The following is a 24,777-nucleotide window of genomic DNA, read 5'->3' as shown; positions in this document are numbered from 1 at the left end:
TTTCTTTCATCTTCACTATTAAATGGCTAGACAAAAATTCAATTTTGATAAGTTTTTAAGTGTTCACTGATATGACAGCTGTCATAATACAATCTAACAAAACTGTTTCAAATGAAGTTAAAGGCAACTAAGAGCTACTAGAGCCAGCTTATAGAGAAAAAAAAGAATGAATCTTTTGGCCACCCCAGTATACACAGCTATTATATTTAATTTAAAAATTCAGAATTCCCTTGTGGTCCAAAGGTTAGGACTCCATGCTTCCACTGCAGGGGGCCCAGGTTTGATCCCTGATTGGAGAGCTAATATCCTGCAAGCCATACAGCCAAATAAATAAGGAGGGAAAACAACTGTTCCTCATCTGCCCTAGCCACTTTCAAGTGCTATTAGCCAGCTTCAAGTACTCATTAGCCAAGTGGGGCAAGAGGCTACTGAATGGACAGCACAGAAAGAGAACATTTCCATCATCACAGAAAGCTCCATACTAGTGTTCAAAGTCATTTTGCCATACTTGACACTAAAGAAAATGGAGCTATGACTAAGTAATCAGTCTTGGACTTACCTTTTTACCTTTTGAGAGAAACCTAACTGAGCCTACTACTGCCCAAGCCTATCACCTAAAGGCACATCTCAGGAAGTAGAGCAGAAGATCTCAAGCAGAGCAAAGGAGGAACACTGTTAAAAAGGCAGAGATCCGAGTTGGAGGAAGCTAAGGCAACTGCAATATGCAAGGCAGTCCTAGGAAAGAGAGGACTATGCAAAGTAAGAGCTCTGGAAATCCACATGGTATTTTCACTTAGGTATGATGAAAAAATGCAGCACATGGGTTAAGATGACAAAGTCCACAGACGGTAAAAATAAGGTGTGGGGGGGGGGTCGGGGGGGCCAGGGGCACTACCATAAAGCTGTAGGGTGAACAATACCAAGAGTTCACAGATGGCTAGAAAAAATCTGAGTCCCAACTGGCTTAAGTGCGAAGGTCTCACTGAACACCAGGACGTTTAGAAAGAATTACAAAAGGATCACATCTTCGTACTACGGCTAAACTAGGCCTTCAGTAAAGGTTATTCCAGACCCAGCCTAACAAAGCTTACAACAAACTGATCCACAAGTAACTGCCTAGCAAAACAAATTTCAACGGTCTTTAAAGACAGACAAAATTCAGCACACAACAACATGGCAGTCACAGTGTCCAGCATCTAATAAAAATTACTAGTCTTGTAAAGAAGCAGTTTTGTGACCCAAAACTAAGGGGTGGGGGGGAATCAATAGAAACAGTAAACCAGGGAGTTAGTTCCCTGGTGGACCAGTGGTTAAGACTCCATACTTCCACTGCAAGGGATGCAGATTCAGTCTCTGATTGGGAAACTAGGATCACAAAGCTTGGCCACACAGAAATATATAGAGAGAGAAAACAAACTTTTCAAATAAAAAACCATGGCAAATCAGCTTCCACAAAAAATTAAATAATCACTGCATTCAATTTTCTTGATAACTTCAAAAAATGAAAGGAGCTGAAATATATCTGAGGCCTTATTAGATTTTAAAACTTAACAGTGCAAAAGAAAAATATAACTCAGTAATAAATGAAATTCTACTTGTTTTCAGTTTTTGGTATTAAATTAGCCCACACCTATATTTAATGTTAAAAAATCATTAACAAAAACAAAAAAGAGCAACCATGAACAGCAACTTGAGAAAGCACTATAGCACAGTAAAAAGGGTGTAAGAGCAAGTTCTGGAGCCAGACTACTTGGATCTAAATTCCAGTTTGGTCATTTCCTCACTGTGCAACCCTGGGCAAAACTTCTCTATTCCTCTGTATCCACTATGTAAAGCAACAAAAACAACTCTTTCCAGCTCATAAGGGTTATTATGAAGATTAAGTTAAAGATATATCGAGTTCTTAGAATAGAGACTGGTACAAGGTGTGTTCTCAATAAACGTTAGCTATTATTTACCCGTGTGCAAGAATCAGCACTTTGGCAGCAAGAATTTAACCTATTAATAATGATCTAAAAAATCATATGAGGTACTGAGAATGCAGTATTAGTAAGACATACTTCTAACTCTAGAAATTTTAAATCAAGTGAAGGGAAAAAGATTCATAATATAACAGTACTGGCTAGAATAAGATGTAAATAAGGCCCTAAAAACAATATGAACCAAGAGCCCAAAGGAATAAGAAATATCCTGAGTTTGATGTTAAAGGGCACACAACTTTTCAAGGCTAGTCATGGCATTCATTTTTTTCCCACTGTTGTACCAACCCACTATCTCCCCAATAAATGCTTGCCTGCTCTACCTTTCATCAGAGTTTGTGTTTCATTTTTTTTCCTAATGTCACTGGCAGGTGGCAGGCAGCCTAAGACACTAGACAAGACTTGGCTAGGCTGTGTCTTCTGACACTCTTACATGACTTTTGGAAATTTAATAAACATAAAATAATCAACAGCCAAATTTACAAAAGCCCATAAAAAATTATAGTTCAAATCTAAGGTTAACTATACTTATAATAATAATCTGTCAGTTATCAAAGAAGTACTATTCCCTGGCAACTCACTAGTCAATCAGGAGGGTAGTCGAGGTCTCAGATAACATCTTGGCCATCTATTCTCAAATAACGGGGGATGGGGGAGATTTTTAAGATTATTCTGAGACTCTCACAGATTTTTTCTTTGCAGACCTAAAAAAAAGAATCCCTCCAATGCTAGTATACAGTGACTTTTTCCCTCTCTTTGGAAATAAATGGGTATTAGCTGTTTATAACATACTGTCTATGGTACAGAAGTCATGCTAAAAAAGTTTATCCACATCATATCCACAATTAACTCTCACATTGCAACCAACAGAACAAGTAGTGCTTACAAAGTTCATGTGAGAGGTTTCTCAAATCTAAAATATGTTAGCTTAGTTTAGTGTTGCTACTAAAAAAGAGAAGAGCCCAAAATAATGTGTTCCATTTATGACTGGACCTTCTCACCGGCAATCATTTCTGCCTCAGAGGAAGTGACCAAAAAAAAAAAAAAAACTCAGACATCATCTTTTGAAGCAATTCCCAAGAAAAGAGCAAATCTTGTGTGTTCACTCCAACAAAAATGTTGTTCAGATCTCCTCAGATATATTTTTTAAGTGAAATTCCGTAAGCGCAAAGCTGAACGAGTATAGGTAACATGTAAATGTTGTTTAACACTACTTTGAGTACTCCGAAAAAGGTACAATAAAATAACTGAGTGGTCAAAGTGTCTTGGCACCCTGACATTGCTATCTTTTATTCTACTGGGCCTTTTGTTCAACTTTATTTTTTAATTTTTGTTTTAGTTGATTTACAATTCTGTCTTTTATTTTCAAATAACTAAATTAAGCTAAATACAAAGAATGAAGTTACCTCTGACATTAGCATATTTAAGACAACAGCACAAACTGGCATGAGAGGAGGCGAGCTGGATAGTGAAGAGAAGATACAGCAGAGGTTTAGTACGCTGTGTGTGCTCAGTCGTGTGACCCCACGGCCTGTGGCCCACCAGGCTCCTCTGTCCGTGGGAATTCTCCAAGCAAGAATACTGGCGTGGGTTGCCATGCCCTCCTCCTAGGGGATCTTCCCAACTCTGGGATTGAACCCAGGTCTCCCGCATTGCAAGTGGATTCTTTACAGTCTGAGCCACCAGGGAAGCCCAAAGGTTTAACCTACACTATCTACTAAAGATTTAGCTGCTTCATTTTAGGCAGATGTTCAATGTCTTTTAAATACACTGCAACAAACCCGCAATGAATGAATACTATTCAAAATTCTAGATTAAAAGATGTTACTATGATTTGTATTGTCATTCACCCTAAATTATTTACTATGTGAAAAGACTTTAAGTTATATAGCCATATTTTAAACGTATACATTTATAGCTCATTTTTTTTAAAGAAGGAAACTGAGAAGTTTACTCAGTTCTTAACGTTACTTATATCCCACCGCCCAACAATTACTTCAGTGAAAAAGACACACTGGCAAGCACCTAAATAATTTCACTATAAAAACTTCCATCTTTCTTGACATCATATTATCAAAAAAAGCAGCTGTGTTCATAAATTTGGCACTCCAGTGACATCTTGTGACCAAAATGATCAATTACATGTTTAAGACTTCAGAAAGCAAACAAACTATTCTCAAAATGGTAGTCTTTAAATAAACTTTTTAGTCTTTGCCTCCAATATATACATTAATTTTTTTATTAACAAGTAATAAGTAATATATGAAAATTGGTAGTTTTAACAGGTATACATATATACACTGCTGAGCACCAAAGAATTGATGATTTTGAACTGTGGTGCTGGGGAAGACTCTTGAAGAGTCCCTTGGACTGCCAGGAGATCAAACCAGTCAATTCTAAAGGAAATCAGTCCTGAATATTCATTGGAAGGACTGATGCTGAAGCCCCAATACTTTGGCAACCTGATGCAAAAAGCCATTTCATTTGAAAAGACCCTGATGCTAGGAAAGATTGAGGGCAAGAGGAGAAGGGGACAACAGAGGATGAGATGGTTGGATGGCATCACTGAATCAATGCACATGAGTTTGAGCAAACTCCAGAATATAGTAAAGGACAGGAAAGCCTGGTGTGCTACAGTTCATGGGGCTTCAAAGACTCAGACACAACTGAATGAATGAACAACAGTACAAGCACCACAAATAATAGTAAGGTGAATTACTGGATATTCAGCCTCCCACCCCAGGTAAAGAAGAAAGCTTTACTCCAGACTCCTTTCTTTATTCTGAAATTACAAGTCATTCCTATTATACATCAGGACTTTACATGCTTTTCTTTTATCTTCTCCATCTCAGAGGTAAACCATCAGACCAACATAGGTTAATCATTCTTTTTTCTTTACACACAATCTGACTCTCTAGGCATACGTATCACTCAACAATACAGTACAATACATGGTTCTGAAAACCCAGAAACAAGAACAGACTTAGCTGTGCAAGGACAGGCCCACCAATTTTTACCAGGCCCTCTTCTTATCCTTCTGAACAGGAACACTTCCTTCTGTCTCATTTTTGACCTTCAAAGGCCCAAATCAAGTCCCACTTTCTCCAGCTACTGAAGCTCCCAATGATTTGTTTTCTCTGGGGATAATGCACTTATGGCAGAAAGTGAAGAAGAACTAAACAAGTCTCTTGATGAAAGTGAAAGAGGAGAGTGAAAAAGTTGGCTTAAAGCTCAACATTAAAAAAACTAAGATCATGGCATGTGGTCCCGTCACTTCATGGCAAATAGATGGAGAAACAGTAGAAACAGTGTCAGACTTTATTTTGGGGGGCTCCAAAATCACTGCAGATGGTGACTGCAGCCATGAAATTAAAAGACACTTACTCTTTGGAAGTAAAGTTATGACCAACCTAGACAGAATATTCAAAAGCAGAGACATTTCTTTGCCAACAAAGGTCCGTCTAGTCAAGGTTATGGTTTTTCCAGTGGTCATGTACGGATGTGAGAGCTGGACTATAAAGCAAGCTGAGCGCCGAAGAATTGATGCTTTTGAACTGTGGTGTTGGAGAAGACTCCTGAGAGTCCCTTGGACTGCAAGGAGATCCAACCAGTCCATCCTAAAGGAGATCAGTCCTGAGTGTTCATTGGAAGGACTAATGTTGAAGCTGAAACTCCAATACTTTGGCCACCTGATGCGAAGAGCTGACTCACCTGAAAAGACCCTGATGCTGGGAGGGATTGAGGGCAGGAGGACAAGGGGACAACAGAGGATAAGATGGTTGGATGGCATCACTGACCTAATGGAAATGAGTCTGAGTAAACTCCGGGAGTTGGTGATGGACAGGGAGGCCTGGTGTGCTGCAGTTCATTGGGTCACAAAGAGTTGGACATGACTGAGTGACTGAACTGAAATGAATGCATTCAAAGAACATCATACCATTAAACTCTAATCTGTTATTAGAAATATACAATTGTTGCCCAAATGGATTTTAAGACTTAGTATAGTAGCACTTCATTTTATGTTTTATAGTACTTACATCAGTACTGCTGCAATAACTGGTATTTGATACCACTTATTATCTTGAAGCTACTAAAAAGTTTTACATCAACAAGCTAACCCAAAGAACTGAACACTTAAAAATGGTTAAAATGTTGTTAGGTTGGATACAATTTTTTATTTTAAAAAATAAGCAATCACTATCAGAACTTTAGGTGGGAAGAAGGTATTTTCTTAATTTAAAAGAAATGTGCTTTTTCCCTTTCTCCCACTGCAGATTTCTTTCTTTTACGCTAAAATTACTAATCATTCTTATTTACATCAGGAATATGCAACCAAAGTACTACAGGTAATAGTATTTTGGCATTAACAGCCATACTAAACTTCACAGGATGCTGTTTAAAAAAAATTTTTAAAGGCACTTTCTAAGTATCAGCCTTCTGGTTTATACCAGTTCCTGACTTAAATGGGCACTGTTTCATAAAGTCATAATTATATCTACTACTTTTGAGAAAAAGTTATAGACTTCTGCCCTCCTTTCACTCCTTAATCAGATAAGAACAATGTATACCAGCTCAAGTTGAAAACCATGTTCAATTATCATATAAATTGAGTACTGGATAAGCTACATGCATAAAACATTACATTCACATATAAAGTTTAAGAAGTATATAGTCACCTTAAATGGTAAGATTCAACTCTTTGCAAGTCATACTCCCTACAAAGCATGTGCACATAACAAGCACATAAACTATCAAAGGAAATCTGGTGATCTAAGATATACTATCAAACCACATCCCCATGTGATGTTAGCACATACAGTGTAAGATAAAGAGCTCGTTGATGGAGGGAGCGTCTGGAAATACCTTCACAGGGTTAAGTTGCACCAAAGTGAATATCAAAAACACTGATTTAAGGCAAGACCCACTATATACCATAAAAAGAACTTTAGCACTCTTACTTCCCAAAAATGCTAATGACAACTTTAAGAAACGCTCTTTTTGGTCAGTTGAGAATCTAATTACAAATTCTAATTTGCACACTATACATAGTAATGGTCCAGCAATGGCAGTACAATATAAGCAGGACACAAAGACTGCTTAGGCCAGTGATCTCCAGAGAACGCAGAAATAATCTGTTAGGGGACAGTTAGAAGTTATTAACACTTCTATTTCCATCTAAAAAATCACATTTGCTGATTTTTAACAGGTAGAATTAATATTCATACCCTCACTGAGCCTCTGTCAATGGCTATGGTTTGCCAAACAGGTGGAAGGCTCACGCAAAGAGGGCTGACAGTGTTCTGAGCACTGTGACACAGTCCTGGTACGTGCTGAGTAAGCACCTAGTTTTAACAAACTTTCATCAAATGGGTAAAGTAATTTTAATTTAAGATTTCCTACAATAAAAAAAATTGGAATTGAACACAACACCAACATCACAAGCACAAAGAAGGAAAAAGGGTCACATTAAAGTTTCTCTTACTCAATGAGGTAAAAAGAAAATTTATCAACAGATCTACCAGAGTGTGGGCCAAAATAACCTCTCAAAATTACCAAGATAACCTTGTGAAAATTTATGTTCTTTACCAAAAAGGAAGAATGAACTCTGCCATAAGTGTAAAGTACTCATTTATTGCTATTAGCTAGGTTTGGAATATGTATATTTATGTTTCAAAAAACATGCAAAACTCAATCTTTTACTGATACAAGAACATCTTCATAATACAACTATTACTGTAGAAATTCCATTGATAAGTGAGAAAAATAACATGATGTTAATTACTAATCTCTGATAACATCCAAATGTTTTTGAAAGGTACTCTAAATAGTAATATATTTGGACATGAAATGAGCATAAATATATACAGAAACTATGTTTTGTATAATAGTAGAGAGGAAGAGCAAGATAACTCAGGTCCTATAGTCAAAGAGTTCACTATCTAGTAGGTTAGACAAATGAACAAGCAACTTTAAAGTAAATGTAGTCATCAGTGCTATCAACAGGTAGCTGTTCCTTCATATGGCTGTACGTCCTGTCTCCTTAAAGTTAGGGGAGGCCATGTGACTTGCTCTGACCAATGCAGCCTGACCCACACATCTTTTCTGAGCAGAAATTTAAGAGCCCAGGTGATCCTGATACTTTTCTTCTCTTTACACTAGTGACTGACAATACTCCAGATGGTGGCAGCTCCATCTGCCTGGCTGCCAAAGTGAGAATGAAGTTGTCTGCGACTGATTTACAGCATGAGTGAGAAATGAGCTTCTGTTTTAAGCCACTGAGGTTTTAGGGTTGTTTGTTTCCACAGCTTAACCTAGCCTATCCAGAATAAGGTAGCATGAAATAATTTTGACAAAGAATGACAGGAGCTCTAAGGAAGTATACATAATCTCAGTCACACCTGCTATCTCATTAAAGGTGATGAAATCTTAAAAACCACAGTCTTCCTCATTTAGTGACTAATTCGCTTTCAAGTTTGTCTGCTGCTGCTGCTGCTAAATCACTTCAGTCGTGTCCAACTCTGTGCGAGCCCATAGATGGCAGCCCAACAGGCTCCTCTGTCCCTAGGATTCTCCAGGCAAGAACACTGGAGTGGGTTGCCATTTCCTTCTCCAATGCATCAAAGTGAAAAGTGAAAGTGAAGTTGCTCAGTCGTGTTCAACTCTTAGCGACCCTATGGACTGTAGCCTACCAGGCTCCTCCGTCCATGGGATTTGTCTACCACTAAACAAATTTGTGGCTATTTTGTCCAAGTTCCTTTCAAAAGTATTTAAATTTTTACAAAAATCTTTCCAAGAATTCAGTTTTCAGCTTATACACAGAAGCTTACCGCTAAGTAATTCAATCCAGTTCTGGACCGTTTCTGGAGGCTGAGTCTCCTTAACGTGCTTCAGAGCTTCATCAAGAAGAACATCCCCTGTTGGAGCATCTGACTTACAAATCACCTACAATGTAATGAGTAAGAATCACATGATCTATTTGATCTCTAGATTAAAAAAAAATTATGTAAACATTTCACCATGCTTAAAGCTCCAAGTGTTCATGCAGTTATCAAAGTTCAGATTTTCAATTAATTCCATATTAAGGAAATCCTATATTTAACCTAACCAGATTAGCCACAATCATAAATGAAAATATAACATAAACAAAAATGTGCCTTAATGAGTAAAGCAAAATGGTAGAAGAGGTTATACTCATTGCAATTCCCTTCACTGCTAAACCTTGGGCTATCTGATACAGAAATTTATTTTTCAAACATTTATTAATTACAGAAACAGACTCAATTACATATCAGAATTTGGTATATAATAAAGGTGACATTTCACATTACTGGAGCAATTAATTTTCCAACAGACATTACTAAAACAAGTGGCTAACAAATTAGAGGTAAAAAGGAAGACTTGGCTCCTCAGAGTTTACACTGTAATAAAAGATAGATTTAAATATGAAATATAATTGAGAGAATGAGCAAGTTTTCTCAAAACTGTGACAACCAGCAGAAACCCTGAAAATACCAATAGGTTTGATTACATAAAAATTTTAAATACTACAAAACATTAAGTTAAGATGGATATAGAATACACTTGAAGAACAGAACAATCCAAGGGACTTCCCTAGTGGTCCAGCAGTTAAGACTCTGCTTCCAATGCAGGGGATGTGGGTTCCGCCCCTGGTCAGGAAACTAAGACCCCACATGCCGTGTGGTGCAAAAGAGTAGAAAAATCCAGAAGTAGGGGATGACAGAAGAAAACACTACACTGCTTTAGAGTTTTTAAAGCCTTCCATAACACTCTTGGCTAAACAAATCTCTAGCTGAAATTCTGTAATATCAAAGCTTAACTTTTATATTACTGATACTTTGTTAGCTATTAAAATATTATGAAATTTAACAATATTATTTTTAAAATGGGAGTCTTTCTGAATACTTGTCGTTGGCAGCATGTCCCTTCCTCTTTGATCAATCTTAGCACATTATTGACGGGGATTTCGGCAGAAACTGATCCCTGTGGCAAGCAATTTGTTGTGTAAGTGAATACTGAAACATTTCTCATCAATAACGTTCATGTACAAAAGACTAATGTATTAATATGTCTCTGGTCAATAATGAACTATAAAAGGTTAAAGAAAATACAGTATCTACTTCAGAGACAACATGACCCAATGGAAATATCATTAGAATCAGAAATACAAGCCACAAATCTATTTTTAAATTTTTTAGTTGTTATATTTAAAAAGAAAAATAAGTACAATTAATTTTAATATATTTGAATTAACCCATCATAGCCAAAATATTGACATGTAATTGAGATATTTCACATTCTTATTTCTCCATAGTAAGTCTTCAAACAGCCATTGTGTTTTTATTTACAGCATGTCTATTTGCATGATCCACATTCCAAGTGTCTAGTTCACAGACATGTGGCTGGTGGCCACCATACTGGACAAAGCAGTTATAGAACACTTTCATTATCATAGAGGGTTTGACTGGAAAGTGCTATTCTGGGCCATGCTTGTAGTAGGGTGTCAGAATAAGAAAAAATAAAAAGCCCTGGGATAAAAAGTTGTATGTCTATATGCTGTGGTCATGCCACCACTTCTTACTTTCCATTAACTCCCGAAATCGACTGCCATCTGGCCTCAACACACCGCATGCCCATCATTTTGAGACAAGTGTCAGGATTATAATAAACCAGATATAGTTGGATATTTTTTCTTAGGTCAGGGATCCATAATATTAATGTAACAATTACTTGTACTTTCTATTACTACTAGTAATTAATGTATATATTTCACTGATAATTAAAAATTCCTAAGGTTTTTGTTCCCCATAAATACATGGTTGCACAGTAAAACGGAAATAAAAATTATATTCTCCTTTATGACAAATATCTAAAACAGTAATTTCAAAACTAATCTCATGCCAGTTCATTTGACTCTACTTTAAATGACTAAATTTAATATTCCATGAGGAATATTTTCTGCTATACCATGTCTACTGTGTATATAATTTTCAAAAATATATTCTTTCCCATAAGATTATTATTCTATCTAGTACATCAATCAAAAAAGTTCAGTTTTCACCCTAAAGCATTTTGGATTCACATCATACAATGCATTATGAAAAAAACAGTTTTGAAACACCCTACATCCCCCAAGAATCAATGACAGACGAAGAGAAATGGCCTTAAATATTTTAGACTGAAATGAAAGTTAAAAATTCTAGAAACTAGTCAACACCTGTATTAACACAGACTTTTAACAATGGAGAGGAGATCTGAAAAGTATTTGTATTCTGGCAAAAAGATCAATAGCCTATGGATAGTTACTTTGCACAGTATCACTTCTGTCAAGTCTTCCAAATCATGGTTTTCAGGAATAGCAAATAGAGTTTGGGAGTCTTATTGAATATGCAGGATGCAACGGCTGATGATCCTAACAATGAATCACATTAGTCATTATGTACAAAGAACCAAAAAATCAAAGATGCAAAAAAAAGATACGGAATCATGATTCAATAAAGATTTAACTTTAAAATCAACTTCGACTTCTGAAAGCTCTTAGTAAAACAACATGGTTCTACTGTATAATATAGCAAACTTATTCAATATCCTGTGATAAGCCACAATGGAAAAGAATATAAAAAAGAATGTACAGGACCAGTTCCTCAGACCTATCCAAGAGGCTGTCTCCTGAGCTACAGTAAGGTCCTCAATGAAACTTAACTTAAAACTTAAAAAAAAAGAATGTATGTATACACATAACTAATTACTTCATCATATAGCAAGAATCAGCATAGTGTAAATCAACTATACTTCAATAAAATAGAAAACTGTTAGTAGAAACATTTTTCATCTTTAGGCAGCACAAACTCTTCAAAAAGGCTATGTTATATAGGTCCCCTCTTACCTTTCTTGTTAATAGACTTTTACGTCTCATTCCACAAGCCTCTAGCTGTAACCTTCCTCTCAACGCTAATTCAATCAACATACAGCCACGTAATCCAGATGATATACAGTCATTCCAAAACGATGTGTAACCCTATTTAAAAAAGAGAAAACAAAGGAGTTAATTTACTTATTTCAAGAAAATAAGTATTTTTTAGCCAAAGCTATTTCTCGTGCCTTTTACCTTTCATATCTTTCTCTAATTAAAATCAAAATACATGGGCCAAAGAACTAAATAGACATTTCTCCAAAGAAGACATACGGATGGCTAAGAAACACATGAAAAGATGCTCAACATCACTCATTATCAGAGAAATGCAAATCAAAACCACAATGAGGTACCACTTCACACCAGTCAGAATGGCTGCGATCCAAAAATCTGCAAGCAATAAATGCTGGAGAGGGTGTGGAGAAAAGGGAACCCTCCTACACTGTTGGTGGGAATGCAAACTAGTACAGCCACTTTGGAGAACAGTGTGGAGATTCCTTAAAAAATTGCAAATAGAACTACCTTATGACCCAGCAATCCCACTGCTGGGCATACACACCGAGGAAACCAGAACTGAAAGAGACACATGTACCCCAATGTTCATCGCAGCACTGTTTATAATAGCCAGGACATGGAAACAACCTAGATGTCCATCAGCAGATGAATGGATAAGAAAGCTGTGGTACATATACACAATGGAGTATTACTCAGCCGTTAAAAAGAATTCATTTGAATCAGTTCTGATGAGATGGATGAAACTGGAGCCGATTATCCAAAGTGAAGTAAGCCAGAAAGAAAAACACCAATACAGTATACTAACACATATATATGGAATTTAGAAAGATGGCAATGACGACCCTGTATGCAAGACAGCAAAAAAGACACAGATGTGTATAACGGACTTTTGGACTCAGAGGGAGAGGGAGAGGGTGGGATGATTTGGGAGAATGGCATTCTATCATGTATACTATCATGTAAGAATTGAATCGCCAGTCTATGTCTGATGCAGGATACAGCATGCTTGGGGCTGGTGCATGGGGATGACCCACAGAGATGTTATGGGAAGGGAGGTGGGAGGGGGGTTCATGTTTGGGAACGCATGTAAGAATTAAAGATTTTAAAATTAAAAAAATAAAAAACTAAAACAAAAAAAAAAATCAAAATACTGAAAAAATACCAGTGCTATACATTATTAAACTAGGATTTTCAAGAACTTACTGTCTTTTCACCACTTTCTTACAAGTAACTTTGGAAGTCACTAAGTTATGTGCTAATTAGGCCCTTTCAGACTTCAGGGTTCACCCATTCAGTTAACCTGAGATCACAGTGGTTTATAACATGGGCAAATGAAGAAGCTCAGGAAAAATAATCTAGTCCAATGCGGCCTCATGCAGAATTAGAACATCGTTCAATGCTGTTTAGGATAAAAACACAAGGTTAAATTTGGATGAATATATCAGAAAACTTAGGCATGGGGCCATGCCTAGTACTCTGAATAACAAACTGCAAAGCAATCAGATTCCAGCACCTCCCAACACACAACCCCAGGAGAAATTTAAGGGCAATAACCGAGGTGGATAAAAAGGCTGGACAAAATGAGACTGATAGATATCTAGGGATTTGGGAACACTCAAGTGAAAACAGGCACTCTGAGAGCTAACAACTGGGTCTGTCCAGATTACAAAGCCATGAAGAGTTGCCAACTACTAAAGTTACTCGACTTCCCACGTGGCGCTAGTGATAAAGAATCGCCTGCCAATGCAGGAGACCCAAGAGATGTGGGTTCGATCTGTGTTGGGAAGATTCCCTGGAGGAGGAAATGGTAACCCACTCCAGTATTCTTGCCTGGAGAATTCCAAGGACAGAGAGGAGCCTGGCAGGCTTCAGTGAGTACTCAACTCTGAAGAGAAATCAGCAGCTGTCACTAGTCCTGTTTAAGACTCAGGATAAGGTAACATAGGATTTTGGTGGGCGGGAAAACAGGTCAAAGCATCCTCTGAAGAAAGGAGGGCCTAGACTCAGGGCTCTGGTGCTCTCTTGGGGTCAGTCTTGGTGCTCTGCCAGGCCACAGTGGGCAGCTTGTATTTAAGACGATGACTGACTACCATGGTCCACGGGACTTCACTTTTGACACAGGAACTTAAATGATGAAGCTACCCTTCTGAGAATGAAGGCTTTGAGAAAATTAGAGTTTAGACTAAGGGAGCCACAAGGAGATCAACATTAAGAAGCAGGTTTATGGGACTTTGCTGGTGGTCCAGTGGATAACACGCCACACTCCCAAGGCAGAAGCCCAGATTCAATCTTTGGTCAGGGAACTAAAGCACACATGCCAAAACTAAGACCCAATGCAGCCAAATAAGTGTGTGTGTGATTTTTTTTTTTCAATTTGTTTAAAAATAAAGAAGCTGGACTTCCCTGGTGGTATAGTGGGTAAGAATCTGCCTTCCAATGCAGGGGACACAGGTTTGATCCCTGGTCCAGGAAGATTTCACATGCCACAGGCAACTAAAGCCCACATGCCAAGAGCCTGTGGGCCACAAGAAAAGCCACAGTGAGAGGCCCACACACCACAAAGATGAGTAGCCCCAGCTCATCACAACTAGAGAAAGCCCATGCAGCAATGAAGACCCAAAACTACCAAGTACTTTATAAATAAAATAATATTTTTAAAATTTATATTAAAAAATAAAGAAGCAGATTTAAATCTGAGGCAGGGAAAGCAGATACTGTTTAGATTTGAGGGGATTCTTTTAAACTTAGTTTTAGGGGTCTGGTTAAATTAAGATCACTAGAGATTAGCTTTCACTTTTCACTTTCATGCATTGGAGAAGGAAATGGCAACCCACTTGTCTTCTTGCCTGGAGAATCCCGGGGATGGGGGAGCCTGGTGGGCTTCCGTCTATGGGGTCGCACAGAGTCGGACACAACTGAAGCGACTTAGCAGCAGCAGCAGCAGAGATTAGCTAAGTAGTTAATAAGACCAGTAACTTACAGATGTCAGGTAAAATCCATGGCTTGTGTATCCATCCAATACAATTAAAGCTCTAGGAAGCCCAGAAATGGATTCACATGAAATCAAAGTTATAGCTATCTGGCTTCAACTGGCCTGGACATACAGATGGGAGTTCCCAGGTGAGCCTCTACAAACTATAAACAATAGAGTACACCTCATAAGACAGTGATGGATGAAATACAGGACCATGCCCTGTCTCTGCAGCCTGGAAATTTCTGATGAACAGTACTTATTAGAAACTTGGGGACTTCCCTGGCAGTCCAGCGTTTAAGAGTCTGCCTTCCAATGCAGAGGGCGTGCATTCAACGGCTGGTCGGGAACTAAGATCCCATGCCTCCAGGGCAACTAAGCCTGCAGGAAGCCAACGAAGACCCAATGCAGCTAAAAACAATAAACAATAAAAGTTAAAAGAATGATCAATTTCACCTCAGAAAAGAGGGAGAGGGGAGAATCTTACATTTCCTGCTGCTGCTGCTAAGTCGCTTCAGTCATGCCCGACTCCGTGAGACCTCATAGATGGCAGCCCACCAGGTTCCGCCTTCCCTAGGATTCTCCACTGGAGTGGGTTGCCATTTCCTTCTCCAATGCATGAAAGTGAAAAGTGAAAGTGAAGTTGCTCTGCCCGACTCTTAGCGACCCCATGGACTTGCAGCCTAGCAGGCTCTTCTGTCCATGGGATTTTCCAGGCAAGAGTACTGGAGTGGGTTGCCATTGCCTTCTCTAGCAGACAACAAACTACACCTCAACCTCAACTGCCCTGAGAATAAAGGTATACCCAGAGAAGTTAGCAAAATGGAGTATTTAACAGGACTTTGAAGATTTACATGTAGTGAATGGCTTTGGGGCATTAACATTAAAGACACCTACTTAAAAAGAATTGACTTCACGTGGGAAAACAGACAAATGGACATGGACAGTTCTGCAGCGAAGCTTCCAGGACTCACATACAATATTCCAAACATCAGTGAAGCCACCAAACCATACCAAGCAGGCTGACGACACCTGGCAAAATCCACATCATAAAAGTACGATCAGGAATCAAGCAAGTTGCTGGAAGCAGGAGAGAAGAGGGGAGTCATCGTTTAATCGCCAAGTCACGTCTAACTCTTCTGCAACCCCACGGACTCTAGCCCCGCCAGGCTCTGTTCATGGGATTCTCCAGGCAAGAATACCGAAGTGGGCAGCCATTCCCTCCTTCAGGGAATCTTCTTGACCCAGGGATCGAACCCGCGTCTCCTGCGTTGGCAGGCAGATTCTTTACTGCTGAGCCATGAGGGAAGCCCAGAGCTGAACAAAAATATTTTATGATATTACTGGATAAGATGGTGGCAATGCCATCCTTGAGAATTAAGTATTTTAGAAGGAAAGCAGTACACTGGAAAGAGCCAAGTGAATTTGGTCATGACCTAGGCCAGCAAGATTCTGGAGTGAATCCATGTTACTTTTACACATATAAGCAGAACTACTGAAGCTGGGGCACCAACTTAGACCCTGCCAAGTGCTAAAGAGCACTTCCATCTTTTAATCTCTAGTGCTAACCATACAACTACATTTTACTGATCTCCAAACATAAGTTTAGTATCTCTATATGATGATGGAAGCTAACTAAACTTACTGTGGTAATCATTTCACCATACAGGCCTACCTCGGTTTGGTAAATATCAGAGATATCACAGAATTGTTCCCAGACCACAGGAACAAAGCCAGTTATCACAAGAAGTGAGTCACACAAATGCTATGGTTTCCCAGTGCACATAAAAGTTAATATATACACTACACTATAGTTATAACCAAAAGAAAAAGAAAAGAAAATGTATATACCTTAGTTTTAAAATTCCTTCTTGCTAATTTTAAAACACCTTTAATTTGTAAACATATGGTATCTGTGAAGCACAGTAAAGCAAAGCACAATAAAATAAGGTATGCCTGCATATGTAAATTAAACCACGACGCTGTACACCTTAAATTTATACAGTGATGTATGTCAATTATTTCTCAATAAAACTGAGGGGGGAGAAGGTGTATCTCTGGTATTGGGATGCATTTAAAAATAGATGGTATCTTGAAAGAAATACAGTATTACAGCTACTGAGTTAACCTAAACCCATGGAAGAGAGGACAGACATGGGGCACAGGCCTCACAGATGCACAGCAGTGGGATGAAGAACCAGCGTCTAACTTGTCAGTTACTGGGAGCCTTAAAACTTGGTACAAGACTGGCTGACTGAACATCCAAATCTAGGCAGACCACCAATCTACCTGATTTCTCAGTGCGAAAGACTTCATCAGAGCAGGTAACACCACACCACCCCGGGGATTTTTCCTCAGAGAAAACACTACTCCTGAAACAATTACAAGGACTTGTGGTCTAAACAGGGCATGAATGTGTTTTTGCCCTAGTAAAAATCTTATACCATATCTGTCAAAAGGGCAGTTCAGTTCAGTTGCTCAGTGATGTCCAACTCTTTGCAACCCCATGAACTGCAGCACTCCAGGCCTCCCTGTCCATCATCAACTGCCAGAGTCCACTCAAACCCATGTCCACTGAGTCAGTGATGCCATCCAACCATGTCATCCTCTGTCGTCCCCTTCTCCTCCTGCCTTCAGTCTTTCCCAGCACAGGATCTTTTCAAATGAGTCAGTTCTTCACATCAGGTGGCCAAAAGATTGTGGAGTTTCAGCTTCAGCATCAGTCCTTCCAATGAATATTCAGGACTGATTTCCTTTAGGATGGACTGGCTGGATCTCCTTGCAGTCCAAAGGACTCTCAAGAGTCTTCTCCAACACAATTCAAAAGCATCAATTTTTCAGCACTCAGCTTTCTTTATAGTCCAACTCTCACATCCATACATGACTCCTGAAAAAACCACAGCTTTGACTACCCTAGCTTAATCCAAAAATAGGGTACTAGCACTCAAAGTTCAGGGCCACATGAAGGGAGAACCACTGGCCAGGCAGTCAGCTTAGTGACAAAGCAGCAGCACTCCATGAGGAATACCAGCAGCCACAGGATCTTGCTGATGTCCCCTACTCACTGCAGAAGACAACTTCTGGGTCCTAGCAGAGGTTAGAGAACCACAAAAAAAAACACAACTATTTGGGGCCCAGAAGTTTAAGATTAGGATCAGAATCAGCTATTTCTAAAATATAAGAATGGAAGAGGCAGAGATATGCCAAGTAGCAGTGGATCATACACTACCCCCACAAGAATCCAGAGAAACAGGATTTCATTAGGCATAGGGCCAAAACAAGGTGAAACATTCAAGAACAGACGGTCCCAGAACGACCCTAATATGGCTGTCCTGGGGAGCTAAAATGCTAGAAAATCAAATCAGGCACATTTGAAAGTCATACCATGTGCAGCTCACAAGTGTGTTAGTCGCTCAGTCATGTCCAACTCTTTGCAACCCCATGGACTGTAGCTTGCCAGGCTCCTCTGTCCAGGGAATTCTCCAGGCAAGAATACTGGTGTGGGTTGCCATTTTCTCCTCCAGGGGATCTTTCCAACTCAAGGATCGAACCCGGGTCTCCTGCATTGAAGGCAGCCAGGGAAGCCTAAGTCTTCAACAAAATCAAGACTAGAATACAAGACACAGACAATCCGAAGACCCTGGAAGCTAATTCAAAGCACCTCTACTTGCCTTTTACCAAAATTTAATAATAACAACTAATGATAACCAGGTAGGTGGAGACATTCCCAACAGAATGCCAGCTAAATTGACTACAGAGTGCTCCCGTCAATCTTATGTTTTTGGTATCACTCAGTATCCAGGACTCAGACAAATGGCCAATCTTTAGGCAGACCTCACGAGAACCTTGTAACTTTAAGTGGGATATATGACCTTTATCATATGGTATGCCACTCAGAAGCAAGGAGCAGAACAGAAAGAATGAAGGCGCAGAAACGAATCAGGCAGTAACACCAGGGACAAGCTCTGCAGACACAATCCTTCCTTCAGTGGGCAGTTCCAAGATCTAAACGTAGGGGACAGAGAATATATACAGAGAATACATGCAGTAATCTGACATTACTGCAGAGCTAAGTAACAACCTCCAACACAACTTTTTCTCAGCGATGAGATAAAATTTACTTGGATCTTTATTTGCCTGATTCCCTTTTTCTTCTCAAGTGGCTCCACTTGGGAGGATTTCAAAAGGAAATGTCCACTGGGCCCCTAAATATGCTAACACTGAATTCTCATCATTCAACTTTTGAGTTCCAGAATATTTAACCAGGAGCCTTTTATTGTTTAAGACTGGCCATTGTTAATATATGGACAAGGTACACACAACAGTTTTCATATTTTATGAGCATGTTTCTGTTTTTATGCACAAAGTTATTTCCAAATGAAATGACTAAAAACAACATATCTGTATATAATGTTTAATTCTGTTGTGATCACTGTTTCAGAAACGGCTTTCTACAGACTTTCCTCAGCAAAAGACAATATCAGGTTTCCAAAAACATTTGGGATTTACTATAGGTGGCACTAGCAGTAAAGACCTGCCTGCCAATGCAGGAGACAAGAGACAACGGTTCAATCCCCGCATCGGAAGGATCCCTTGGAGGGCAAGGCAACCCACTCCAGTATTCTTGCCTGAAGAAACGCATGGACGTAGGAGCCTGGTGGGCTACAGGCCACAGCGTCACAAAGTCAGACATGACTGAAGCGACTGAGCACGCATGCACCAAACTCACTCCAAAAGTTGTACTATTGAGACCACTCTTGGCTCACATCCACCTTTTAGAAAACGTGCCCTCTACAGATTTTACAGAAAGGGATGACTATTCTGCCAAATCTAACTGGACCAGGATGGGTACGTTAAAGTTCTCCTCCCAGGAATCTGAACTTGGCACACAGAGGCTGTACCATTTAGGTGAGCATGGACAACAGAGATGTAACCGGTTATGTGGATTCAGAAGTCACTGGCCCTTCTTCACAAATGCAACCAGAGAATGACGATAAACAGAAAGGAACAGAAGAGAGAGATGCAGAAATGAGAGAACATGCAATGTAAGGCAGACCCAGACATACACACAGACACACAGAGAAAAGCATCCTAACAACAGAAGTGTGCCTGTATCTTTGGGTTGTACCTCTAAACCTTATTTCCATGAGACTGACCTGTATCTCCTTTCCTTAGGTTACTTGCAGAGATTTCTGTTCTTGCAAGCAGCTAAATTTCAGTAATGCCAAAAGGAATTTAATGAAATATTAAATCGGTGGTATCTGAAAAAGTTTGTGTATAGAAACTGTAACTAAAAGATTCATCACAGGCTAAAAAAATATTATGCATGGCCAAGGAATTCAAATTTACATAAATGTAACCTTTAGTTGTCAACCTTTAGTTGAACACCAGTAAGTGTGATTGTGACAAGGGTAGTGGCTTACTGGAAACAAACAGCAGTCCCATCAACAAAACGAACCTATCTGTCAAACGGCAAATTAGGGCTTGTGATTATCAAGTGCCACATTCCAACTAGAAGCAAATGAAATCCTAACATCATTAACCTTAAAAGATAGAAAATACACAAACACACAGAGACACATTAGTAATTTACTTATACATCAAATCCAAACTGAAGGACACTCTATCAAATAATGAGTAAAGAACTAAAGGAAACCATATTTAAAGAATTAGTGAGAAAAATGACAATGACTCATTAATAAAAATAATGACTCATCAAATACTGACCTCAGTTAAGAGAATGAAATTCTTTAGTTAAAAAGTATCACTGAATGAACCATAAAATATAATTACTCTTATTTTCTCCACTGTTTTCTTTTTCAACCTTTTATTTCCAGGAATTCTTTAAATTAAAAAAAAAAAAAGAGCTAATGCCTATTTTATATACTTCACTGAAAAAAGTTTATTTTAGGTTTCTTTTGTATTCTTGAAGTAAAACATGTTCAGCTAGTTCTAAAGTGAAGTATCTCCTAAGGAAATGATCTAACTGAAGTCCAAGAATAAAAGAGATCACTGTCGTCCTTCTCTATTACTAAATAAATTCCTATATGGATGGTAGATCCAAAAATAACTGGAGAGGTGAAAAGAGGAAGAAAAATTAATCAACATGTGTAGAAATTGCTGGAAAGAAAGAAGTATGGATGGATTCATTGATGTACTTGGGAAAAGGTTAAAACGTCTTATTTTCCTGGTTAATGCATAATACAAGTTGTGTTGCTATCTGAAAGTAATTGGGAAACTATGATATATCTGCCAAAACTCATAAACATTATACTAGCAACCAACTGTTTGAAAACAGGGCAATAAAGGTCTTTTTTTTTTCCTGTCCAAAGAAAAAAAGTATGACTGGGACTTCTCTGGTGGCATGACGGATAAGAATCCACCTGCCAGTGCAGGGGACACAGGTTTGATCCTTTGGTCCAGGAAGATTCCACAGCCTGCGAGCCACAGCTAATGAGCTCCTGTGGCACAACTACTGAAGCCCACGCGCCCTAGGGCCAGCGACTCGCAACTAAGCCCAAGTGCTGCAGTTAAAGCAGCTGTGTGCCTAGAGCCCAAGCTCCACAGCAACGGAAGCCACCACATGCACAGTGAGAAACCTACACACCACAACTAGAGAGCAGCCCTCACTCTCTGCAACAAGACAAAGCCGGCAGGCAGCAATGAAGACCCAGCATAGCCAAAAACAAGTAAATGTAGCAGTGTGTATATGTCTCACACACACACACACACACACACACACACACACACACACTATGACTATAGTGAAAAGTTTACTGGAGGAGCTCAACAGTAGAGACGAGATGAGAAAGAGTCAATGAACTTGAATTTGAATTTAAAGAACAAGACGGAAAGTAATGTAGAAAACAGGAAAAGCCTCAGTGGGCTTCCCTTGTGGCTCAGCTGGTAAAGAATTTGCCTGTAATGCAGGAGACCTGGGTTGGGAGGATCTCTTTAAGAAGGGAAAGGTGACCCACTCCAGTATTCTGGCCTGGAGAATTCCATGGACTGTATAGTCCATGGGGTCACAAAGAGTCAGACATGACTGAGTGACTTGCACTTCACTTTCACTTCAGAGAGTAGTGTTCAAGCAAGCCTCCCAGTAGTGACAAGAATCTCAAAAACAGGAGAAAGTAGAAAAAACAACTGAAAAACGTCCCCAAATATAGTGAAAAATATTCATCGAAGATCCAGAGCATCATACCCAGATATATCACAGTCAAACTGCTGACATTAAACAAAGAGTAGATATTATATACTGGGAAAGCAACAAGAAAAAAACAACTTATCCCATTTAAGGGAACAATTACCAGATAACCTCTCACTAGAAATACTGGAAACCAAAAGGCATTAGGATAACATATTCAAAGTACTGAAAGAAACACACTATCAACCAAGAATCTACACCCAGCAAAACACCCTTCAAAGCTGAAGATGAAAGAGACATTTACAGGTAAACAAAGGCTGGATTTGTTGCTAGCAGATATGCCTTATAAGCAATACTAAAAGGACTCCTGCTGATTTTAAGTAAATTAATATCAGGCAGTTTCAAATCCATATAAAGAAAAGATAGATACAAAGGTAAATGAACATGAAAGACTATATATTTTCTATTTTTGCCTTTAAAAACTCACTTAAAAGCAAAAGATTGCATAAAATAGTAAGTATAAAACAGTACTGAGTTATGTGAACTTGTAATATTTCTGACAATAATGAACAAAGGAAAGGGGTAAATGAAGATATACTGGAGCAAAGTTTTTGTATTTTGCTGGAACTAAATGAGTATTACTTTAAAGACGACTAAGGAAAAAATGAAGAAATGGAGTAGCCATCCTGGTCAACAAAAGAGTCCAAAATGCAGTACTTGGATGCAATCTCAAAAACGACAGAAAGATCTCTGTTGTTTCCAAGGCAAACCACTCAATATCACAGCAATCCAAGTCTATGCCCAAACCAGTAACGCTGAAGAAGCTGAATGGTTCTATCAAGACCTATAAGACCTTTTAGAACTAACACCCCAAAAAGATGTCCTTTTCATTATAGGGGACTGGAATGCAAAAGTAGTTCACTCAGACTCACGTCCATCGAGTCCGTGATGCCATCCAGCCATCTCATCTTCTGTTGGCCCTTCTCGTCCTGCCCCCAATCCCTCCCAGCATCAGAGTCTTTTCCAATGAGTCAACTCTTCGCATCAGGTGGCCAAAGTATTGGAGTTGCAGCTTTAGCATCAGTCCTTCCAATGAACACCCAGGATTGATCTCCTTTAGAATGGACTGGTTGGATCTCCCTAAAGTCCAAGGGACTCACAAGAGTCTTCTCCAGCACCACAGTTCAAAAGCATCAATTCTTTGGTGCTCAGCTTTCTTCACAGTCCAACTTTCCCACCCATACATGACCACTGGAAAAACCATAGCCTTGACCAGACGGACCTTAGTCGGCAAAATAATGTCTCTGCTTTTTAATACGCTATCTAGGTTGGTCATAACTTTCCTTCCAAGGAGTAAGCGTCTTTTAATTTCATGGCTGCAATCACCATCTGCAGTGATTTTGAAGCCCCAAAAAATAAAGTCTGACACAGTTTCCACTGTTTCCCCGTCTATTTGCCACGAAGTGATGGGACCGGTTGCCATGATCTCAGTTTTCTGAATGTTGAGCTTTAAGCCAACTTTTTCACTCTAGTAGGCTATCTTTTGTATATGGGGGAGAGGGGCAAGAACTAGTATGTTTAATTTTGCTATAAAAACACTGGAAAAACAAACTCCAAACTAAGTTTTCAAAATGACCAACAGGAGGAAGAAGGAATGAAGTAGAAAGGATGATGGAAGTAAAGACTCCTAACTTGTGATACAGTTATACATATTCAAAACAGAAAAAACATTTTTAAAGAAGGAAAACAAATGAGCTAATCTAACTGCACAAAAATTAGTGATGCAACCACAAAGAAATATTAACTATTTCAACTGCCTTTAGAATACAGTATTTTAACTGTACATCCTAGTAAAGTATTGCAAACAAATTTGAGGCTGAATTCAACAGTCAATTTGTAGTAATACTGACATTATTATTATTTTATTTATCCAATAAAAATAATATTTTGGGGAACCAAGAACTTTAATTAAGAGAAAAGACATAGGTATAAAATTCAATAAATGAAATAAAAATCCATGTTAAGTTTGAATAAAAAACTATGTGAAGTGATTCTTCCCTCTCCCCAAATGCTAGCTCTATTCCCTAAAGAAAATACAATCTATGTCTGTGTACTGAAAAGTCTTAGAGGCAAGGCCATCCCAATAACACTGAGGACACCCAGTACCCAGACTGTGGTTCATTCCCCACTTAAAAAAAACAACGACTCCTTGAAGACTATCTCAAGTCTGAAACAGGATATGTACTTAGAAGACGAGTCTCAGGCATTTTGACGTTGACCAGAAAGCAATAAGTTATCAAAGGTTAATAAGTGATACCAAAAGAACACCACAGCCAAAGGAAATGAATTCCCATTAGCCAAAGGTGCGACAACTTTAAACATAAAACTAACATAAAAAGAGTACAGTTCAGTTCAGTCGCTCAGTAGTCTCCAACTGTTTGTGATCCCAGGGACTGTAGCACGCCAGGCCTCCCTGTCCATCACCAACTCCTGGAGTTCACTCAAACTCATGTCCATCAAGTCGGTGATGCCATCCAACCATCTCATGTTCTGTTGTCCCCTTCTCCTCCTGCCCTCAATCTTTCCCCAGCATCAGGGTCTTTTCAAATGAGTCAGCTCTTAGCATCAGGAGGCCAAAGTATTGGAGTTTCAGCTTCAACATCAGTCCTTCCAATGACTATTCAGGACCAATTTATACAGGTGACTCGGATTTCCTTATCAGTCCAATGGCGAG

The 24,777-nt window shown here is 38.9% G+C and overlaps 1 protein-coding gene across 1 annotated transcript in view; it reads right to left on the bottom strand.

The window, feature by feature from the left end:
- GOLPH3 (golgi phosphoprotein 3) overlaps nucleotides 1-24,777 on the bottom strand; it is a 46,648-nt gene that overhangs the window by 4,096 nt on the left and 17,775 nt on the right. The window contains exons 2-3 of the mRNA XM_068990467.1: nucleotides 11,884-12,015; nucleotides 8,807-8,921 (exon numbers count right to left, since the gene is read on the bottom strand). Of these exons, the coding sequence (XP_068846568.1) occupies nucleotides 8,807-8,921; nucleotides 11,884-12,015 (247 nt within the window). The remainder of the gene's footprint in view (nucleotides 1-8,806; nucleotides 8,922-11,883; nucleotides 12,016-24,777) is intronic.

The sequence above is a fragment of the Capricornis sumatraensis genome, chromosome 18, assembly GCF_032405125.1.
Source record: "Capricornis sumatraensis isolate serow.1 chromosome 18, serow.2, whole genome shotgun sequence".
Taxonomy (NCBI): Eukaryota; Metazoa; Chordata; class Mammalia; order Artiodactyla; family Bovidae; genus Capricornis; species Capricornis sumatraensis.
The sequence above is the reverse complement of the archived record's forward strand: the minus strand, read 5'-3'. Positions and strand labels throughout refer to the sequence as shown.